Below are 8,681 nucleotides of genomic sequence, written 5' to 3'. Positions count from 1 at the left end.
TTAAAAGTTCAAATATAAAATTGATAATTTTATTTTAATACCAAACTGACAGAAAATATATAATACAGAAAGATTTTTACATGTAACTTAGAAAATAAAGGCCACCTTTGTAGCTCATTGTACAATTGCAAAAGGTGAAAAATGGAAGGGTCTTTTGTCTTGAGAAACAAATCCATCTTCAATTCTCATATTTCTTTTCCATCCAACCATCGGCTATAGAAGTCTAATGATTCTTTTGGCTTGTATTCAGGGACTGTATGTCCTGCGCCCTGCAAAAGGGAAAACTAACAGTTTGAATTCAGAACTTGATATGCAAAAACAACTGAGTTTCATACAAGACATATCAGAGGGTAACTGTCCCCCCAAAAGCACATGGTTAAAATTTTAGTATCAATTTTTGGAGATCTTGGGTTTCCAATTTTGAATGGAGATGAGATTTATAAGGTATAAAAGAGGTAGGAAAATCATCTCATCCATCGCAAACGGTGTTTAAAGACAGAGATTGACTGTCAAACCTTGATAGTTAGAAAGGTAAGGTCATGGTCATATCCTTGCAAGTACCTGCAGGAATAAAATGTCTATTGAGTTGGGAAAAAAAATACTATATTTATTTTTTTGGTGATTAAAACAAATTGACACAAAAAAGCAAAAATATACTCATGCATCTCCTAGGAGGCTAAACGGAAGAACATGATTTTTTTTCTGTAATCTGCAGAGTATAAAGGACAAATTTACCCAGCAACTTGGTCCTCAGGAGACATCCATGATCTCCATGGAGTTATTATTTTATATCCAAGTGACATTGTCCAGGCTTGGGTCCCAGTGTATGGCACACACATATCATGGTCTCCACTGCAGGTAAATATAAAAGTGGAAAAAGAAATTAACGTAAGGATTCAACAGGAGCAAACTCATCAGCTGTTACAATTGAATTACCTGAAAATAAGTGCTCGATAACCTTCAGCTGTTAGGTTTTTATGGTAAGGAATCATACTCCCAGCATCATGATAATACGTTATTCTAGATGTACATAACACCCATTGGCCAGTTACGTTTTCCTATCCACCATTGTATATGAGAATTATGAATGTGAAATAGAGTAAGTAATTACAGGTAACCAACATAGATGGAGGCAGATTTTTTACTGGTTCAGCATGAATTGCCTGCCTGACTGCTGCATCATTTAACCATATCATTGCAATTTCATCGTTCTGCCAGTATAAAGAATTAATCAAAATTTCATCTTTAATGGTGAATGGCTATGAATCATAAAGGAGAACTAATTAAAGATAACTAAATTATGTTTAGATCATTAAAATGTTGGAGAAGGAGTTCAATATTGCAAAGAAATTAAGGATTAAAGTAACTTACAGTACATGGTACATGCCGCCTGTAGTTTGCTGCAAGTTCAGGCCATAAAGGGACAATGCCATCCTTGACTGGTGCCCGATATGGCCAAGCACGACCAAACATCCTCTTTCTCACTGCAAGAGGCCTCTCTGTTGCCCCTAATTGCTGGAAGCTAACTGGCAAGCTAGTGTTTCCTTTTGAATTTTGTTGTGCATTGGGGTCATGGTAGCAAGGTTTAAGAATGTCATAAATATTTAGGCCGTGAAGTGCCTAAATAGTTATGTCAAATATCAGAAATGACTACGAAATACTTTCAAAATTCAACTTAAAATTGGTTTATATTCTCACCATAGAAACTTTTTCAAGATTTTGTTCACAACTCTCACTAGTGCTAGAATAGTTTCCCCCACAAGCAGCTTCTACTTCCTGCAACAATTGTTGTGTAACATCTCGGGTGAAATTTCGGATAAAATGACCAAACACAGTTGTAAGTAGGGTAATGCAATCTGTTGAGATGGTCATTGCCCAAAATCAAAATGTTTGTTTGTTTTTTTTTTTTTAAATAATAATTCTGAGGTTGACTAGTGAACAATACTTCTGTACTTAATGCATGAAGGGATCAAGGAGGAAGGGCTATGCTTGAAAGCATGTGTTTCCATAAAAAAAAAAAAAATTTGTTAAAAGTTGGTTGAGATTTGTCAAAATAAACCCCTAATTTCTTGATCAAGGTGGTCAAACGTTAATTTGAAAAATTAAAGTATATGCGTATGTGCTCCAACTATTTCCACCTACCTTGAAAATGTCATCTGAAATTAGGGCCATCCCATGTGCAAAGGGGACAAGAGCATTCCCATCAAAATCAGAGTCTGTCGCCCCGTTTCCCACCATGTAGCCCTGCATTTGGAGCTCTATCAATTCTAAAGTTTTTGTTCAAAAGTTGTCACTTTATTCCTACATATATTGGCTGTCAGGATGGCTATATATACCTTGAAATTGATTGTGGGCTTTGCACCAGCTTTGATTCCTAAGACCAGAAGGTAAATTAGCAAACCAACAACTCCAATATATGGTCATATGAAGGTAATAATATACTATTATTTAGCACAACAGTACCTTTCACCACTTCAGAAGCAAGAGTGGGCACATAAATTCCTCCATAAGACTCTCCTGAAATATAAAATGGATTGCTGACAAACTCCGGATACAGCGTGAACCACTATTAGAAAAATCAACAAGTTAGTTTAACAAACTTAATAATATTCATTAATCTTGGCACCTCAATTTCTCTATCTCGATAATTAATCACGATATAACTCGATCATCTTTCATGTTTTGTATTGTTTCTAGGCCATATGACAAAAAAATTGTACTATTATTATATGAATCATCCTTGTGCTTAATAAATACCTTGAGGAGGAAGGCATGTGTATCAGCTGCAGTCTGCCGGTCTCCGGTTATATATGTGCTTGTATTTTGAGAGTAAGAGAGCCCAACACCAACCGGAGAATCCAAGTAAATAATATTTGAAACCTGGAAAATGCTAAAGATAATTAACAAAAGCATGCATCCACTAACCACCATTGAAAGCTGAGATAAAAAGCTCAGATAAGGGGCAAAATCAATCTTCAGTTTGTAGGATTAAAACGTATTGGTTTGGAACATCAAAGTTAGTAAGATTAAATACTCTGGTTTAAGAAGAAAAAGGAGGCAAAAGTAAGTTTACTTTAAAGGGTATTCCATGCACTGCCTTACCTTAGACCAACTGTGTGGATTAAGATGCAATGTGGGCAGGCTTCCTTTGGGGATTCCTTCTTGAAAATTAAAAGGACCTGCATAATTTCAATGAAACATCCTCTTCTCAAACAGTATATATATGAAAGCAAATTATAGTAAATAAATGAATCAAACATGAAACCAAAAAAAGAACTTATAGTAGGGAATGATGCATACCAAATCTTAGCTTGTATTTTCTTTTTAATTTTCTAATAAGTAAGATATAATGGGATTAACGTAATGTGAGAGAAATTAACATTATTTTCTATAGTTAAATACTATAATATAAAAAGACTTAAGAAGACATGTAAGTTGGGAGTTAGAATCCCACCATCCCTATTCCCTATCTTCTATCTCCGATTAAGTGAGAAAAATGAAACTTTAACATCATTCTTCAATTTGCTTAATAAAAAAAATCCTATTAGATTTTATTACAATCCCATTTCTTATCTCTAAGATGCGGCTTCTTTTGTAGTTACTATTTCAAGAGAGAAAAGCCACCAATTTTTGCATGAAAGTCACATACATGTGCTTATCCATAAAATTATGGTTAGTATTTTTCGTCTTATCTCAAACTCATGCAACAGATTGATTTAAAAGGAAAACAAATTCAAAGTAACATGAACTACAACTAGTTTAAGTGATAAAGTTTAATGATATATTTGTAACAATAATCAAGTAAATTACGTCATTAGACATTTTCATAATGTTACAAATTCACCATGACTTAAAAAATTCATCAATGATCTTCTAAATGTGTTGCAAACATATCCATCCATAAACAAGTTATTAATTGGAATACGGACGAAATTTGCTATGTGAATGTCTACCTAAGCAGACCATATTCCATTTATATACTAATTTTATATTGACAAATTGATATATATATATATATATATCAAATTCAAAAGATCGCATTTTTAGACATTATAAATACAACATATTTATGAAGCAATTTATTTGAAGAATTTGAGATTAAAATTATCTTTATCACAAAATTATTAAATTAAAAAATATATTTATATATAAGTTATAATAGAATAATTTTTATTTTTTTACATGTACAAAACATGAAATAAACAAAAACTTATACATAAATTATTGGGTCTAGCATATAATATTATATACATGTAATATTGATTTTTTCTTTTTCAATATACGCATACAAAGAGCTGATTGATACTTATTATTAAGCATTAAATTTAAAATTAATTCATAATAAGTAAAAGGGTTCAATTTAAATATAAAATTATAAAAAATTATATATTTATTAGATGTGAAATAACATTATATAAATAAACAATGAAAATTAAAAACAATTTGTTATGTGATAAATTTAAAAAAAATAACAAAAAAAAAATTGATTCTTATAAGCATTTAACTTAAAATAAATAATAATAAATAAAAAGATTCAATCTAAAAATAAAATTATAAAAACTTATATATTTATTAAATATAAAATAACACCACCCAAACTGTAAGATAGGAAAAATAGAAATTAAAGTCGAAGTTCTAACGATCGTAAACGTAGACTTAGCTTATTAAATAAAAATAATAATAATAAAAAGCAAGTGGTATAAGGAAGAGTACCATGTTCATAAACATAACCATCAAAGTCAGAGCAGCCTGGTCCACCATTCAGCCACAAAACAACTGGATCAGTCGAAGGGTTTCTTTCTGAAATAGCCAAGTAATAGAAGAGATTCTTCTCATCTATGCTAACATATCTGCAAAATTCAATCCCCTCATTTTCATCACAACTCTTCAAATAATAATAATAATAATTCTACCAAAAACCTGAGAGGGTTGCTATCAAACCTCAAATTCTGATAGACAGAGAGAAAAAGAAAGAATCGTTACCCTGAGTAGTGTTCGGATGGAAGGACACCATTGAAGCCTGGTAGGTGAGTTATGAGGGAGCCATTTTGAGCTGCTTCAATGAATACAAAACTCAAAAGCATGCAAAATGATATGACAGAAAGCATCTTATCCACGACCGACCCTGATGCTAGAAAGCCCCGAAAACTCCTTTTATCAATAAGAAAGTGATGAAGATATATAATATGATTGGTTGCACTTGAAACAAAAGAGAAAGAGGGAGAAAGAAAACAAGTCTTTATCAAATACAACTGTGTATTGATTCTGACAGGCAAAAAAAAAATTGAGGAAGAAAATGGAAAATTGAATTCAACGATTGGGATAACGAAAGGAGCTTTTTGTTATATTACAGCATAAATTAAATGGAAATGCAAGAAACATATGCAAAGAAAGAAGCAAAAAGTAGAGGCTGCCACTTGGGACAAGAGAGGAAACAAAATGCTAAAAAAAAACAAATGGATTGTTGTCAATGATTCAAAGAAGAGATATGGAGAAAAAAGAATGTTTGGCAAATGCATTTCACCAATCATAGTCTTCAATAATGACTCATAACAATAAATTGTGCAGTAGTGAAAGGGAAAGGATCTCTTGACTTGTTTGGAATTTGTCTTTTTTCTTAGAGAAATTTGACATTTACAGTTTGAGTTTTTGCTATGGTGATGAAATTGGGATTTTTTTCTCCGACATGAATTTTTGTTGTGAATAAATGAAAAACATCATGAAAGACAAAATGGGGATTTCAACTGGCCAAGGGGGAGTTGATGCCAAAAGCAATGAGTGGCTCATGATGTGGGAGGGGGCGTGAATTACAAGGACTTTCAAGGTTGGGTCCACGTTTGTTTTCCCTCTTTGGCAATTTTTTTGGAAGGGTTTTCATTGGAGTTTCAATAGATAGAGGAGTGAGTGTTATCAAATGCACATTCTGTCGTTTGTTATTAGTGGTTGAGGGGAGTTGGGTCAGTAGTCACTCGGTACCACATCCTCCATTTTGGTTTTTTTCTGCCTTATCTGGAGTTGGGATAATTTCACTTGCACTGGTCCAAACCATTGACTGTTTTCGTGAAAGGATAAAACATAAGTTGAACCATTTTATTTTTGGTTCTTACGTATTTTTTTAGATTAAAGTGAAATTTATCATTATATTATGGTTGATTATCAAATTTTATCATTTTATTATTTTTTGATAAAAATGATAAAATTATAATATTTCACGAAATACTATTTAATATAAATGACAATTTTTTTATTGTACTTTATTGATTTTTTAACAAAAAATAACATAATTGAAATATTTGATGAAATATTTTGTTAAATTTGTTATCTTATATTTAAAAGTCAACAAAATTACTAATATAGTGACAAATTTAACAAAATGGAATTACAGTAATAAAATTCAATAATTGATCCATCATATGATTAAATAATCATATTAAAATATAAAATATAAAAATAATACGATTAGGTAAAGACTTAATCAAAAAAGGAATCTTATTATGTTATTTAAGCTTAAGATAATGTTTATGGTGACTAGGATTGATTATAAACTTAAATAATCAATGATGGCATATCACAAGAGTTGTCAACTCTCTTAGCAAGAGTAGTCGATTGTCATGTACTAGCCTAAAGAATAGTGTATTGCCTATACTAAAAGATTCAACTACTATGTGATCCAAAAAGGTACTTACAAAACTTAATGAAAGAGAAGTCGGCTATCTACCTTGTGCAATCAGTTGCTATAGCTAGATTCAACCGCTTTAAGTTTTAAGTATTTTGGAATTAAAGGAAGTCGATTGCCTTGCTTGCTGGAGCATTTTGAAAATAGAAAATACAAAGAGGCAGTCCAGTTCCCTCAAGGAGAAGTCAATTGCTCTAATGAAAAATGATAATATTCTGCAAACATGAAAAATGATTTTTATTGGAATAACAAGAATGATTATTTAAATAAATTAACATAACTTTAATTATTCAAAATGATATCTTTCTGATTAAAAGAAGTGATCATTGATTGAAACAATAAAATCAAAGAGTCACAACTTTAAGATTTAATTTTCACAAATAGAGATTATAAAGTTCATTTGAAATGTGTTCAAGAGACTGAATAAATCATAAATTCTCTCTATTTTCTCTCATTCTTTCACAAATAAAGTAAAATTATTTTGAAATTATTTTTACAAAAATTAGTGTTCAGAGTTTTATGTTTCATGATTTGATATCATAAGTGTAAAGTGAAATCAAACAAAACTTCATTATATCTTAGAGGTGTTTCAGTTATATCCTTTTTACATACCATAATTGGTAAAGACAAAATAAACCTTAAAAAAGTGGTATTTGTATCACGCCTTAAATTTATTTTTTTGTTCTTTAAATGTTTTATCTTAGGATCAATTAAGGCTTGAGAAGACTGCAACCAAAGATCCAAGTGGAAGATCATCATCAACTACAAGTTTGTGAAGTTGTAAGTCATAAATCTAACAATCTTAAGGCTTGTTTTCAATTCATCAATGCTTAAGATGGAAAGGCTCAAAGGCACATGAAAATGAATATAGTATTCCAAAAATAAGAACAAGATTAATGAAACGGTTTGTGAATACAGGAAATGGTTCACATATAAAGATATGCTAAGAAAGGTGTAAAAAAAAAATTTTCACCAATGAATGATGATAATGGTTCTCACAAAAAATCAAATAAGACCTATCCATCTTTTTGGTTTTTATGCATGTGGTATGATTTTAATTATTTGTTGTTACATTTATATATAAGATGTGGTAGCAACTATGAATGGCTATTTAAAATGGATTTTCTTAAATCCATTGTTATTTTCATAATTTATATATTTTCATCATCCTGAAGTTGAATTTTCAAAAAGATCATTGTTATAAAATGAAAAATGATTCTTGAAATGCTTATGTGTAATCTTCAAATAAGAAAATTGATAACATAAGGAACAAAAGAAAGAGTAAAGACTATAAGCTCAAAATATTTGCGTAATTTGCAAATATCATCTTCAATTCATGAGATGGAGTTAAGTTAGTCTTATTCAAAGAAAAGGCTTTAAGTTGATGTCAGAAGGGTACATGGTTTATTGAAATAAAGTCATAAAAATGACTATTACATTTTCTTAAAGGAAGAGTAGTGCACTAGTAACAACAAGTTTAACTTGTTACAAGCTTTTGTAAAGAGTAGCCAATTGCCTATATAAAGGAGTCGACTACCCATAGCTTTCAAGAAAAATATTGGCATTTTGTTTAAAAAGAAGTACATTACACTACTTCAAAAATTGAAAGATTAACTTTTGAAATGAAGGCAACCAACTACTTCTCCAAAGGAATCGACTGACCTTCATTGAAAGCATTTTGGAAAGCAAAATTACAATATTTAAACGATATGTAAGGCATGATAAATAAAGTCTACTGCTACAATATAGATAGCAAGAAATATTTAAAGCATCTCAAATGTATATAAAGAAGTAAATGTTACAAACATGAAATTCCTTCGTATTGAAACCTAAGTTGAAATAATAAAAATTTATAATTTATTGTACACTTTATAAGATTCATTTCAAGATAATATTTATAACAAAAGTACATTCGCTTTGTTTAAATATGAATATAATTTAAAATGGAATATGTTTTGAGTAAGATTATGTATAAAAAGGATGTGACTAAAACCATTGTTTGCTA

The 8,681-nt window shown here is 30.4% G+C and overlaps 1 protein-coding gene across 1 annotated transcript; it reads right to left on the bottom strand.

Annotated features, from left to right (window-relative positions):
- LOC111277706 (serine carboxypeptidase 1-like) lies at positions 1-5,201 on the bottom strand. Its single transcript, XM_022864120.2, has 14 exons — positions 4,984-5,201; positions 4,714-4,850; positions 3,103-3,179; positions 2,758-2,880; positions 2,464-2,566; positions 2,337-2,374; positions 2,143-2,244; positions 1,699-1,776; positions 1,372-1,620; positions 1,146-1,211; positions 937-1,058; positions 736-852; positions 516-561; positions 1-269 (listed from the first exon to the last, which is right to left on the bottom strand). The coding sequence occupies exons 1-14, from the start codon at positions 5,106-5,108 to the stop codon at positions 186-188; spliced, it is 1,467 nt and encodes a 488-aa protein (XP_022719855.2). The 5' UTR covers positions 5,109-5,201; the 3' UTR covers positions 1-185.
- Between the last annotated feature and the right edge of the window lie 3,480 nt (positions 5,202-8,681).

Source organism: Durio zibethinus, chromosome 7 (assembly GCF_047325235.1).
Source record: "Durio zibethinus cultivar Kanyao isolate XHJ-2024 chromosome 7, ASM4732523v1, whole genome shotgun sequence".
Classification (NCBI taxonomy): Eukaryota; Viridiplantae; Streptophyta; class Magnoliopsida; order Malvales; family Malvaceae; genus Durio; species Durio zibethinus.
The sequence above is the reverse complement of the archived record's forward strand: the minus strand, read 5'-3'. Positions and strand labels throughout refer to the sequence as shown.

Excerpts from the sequence above, each read along its gene's own strand:
- LOC111277706 (XM_022864120.2), bottom strand. The coding sequence starts at position 5,108 with ATGCTTTCTGTCATATCATTTTGCATGCTTTTGAGTTTTGTATTCATT. Across the intron at positions 2,245-2,336 it reads AGCCCACAATCAATTTCAAG|GGCTACATGGTGGGAAACGG; the intron begins GTATATATAGCC and ends CTCCAAATGCAG. Across the intron at positions 562-735 it reads CCTGAGGACCAAGTTGCTGG|GTACTTGCAAGGATATGACC; the intron begins GTAAATTTGTCC and ends TTATTCCTGCAG.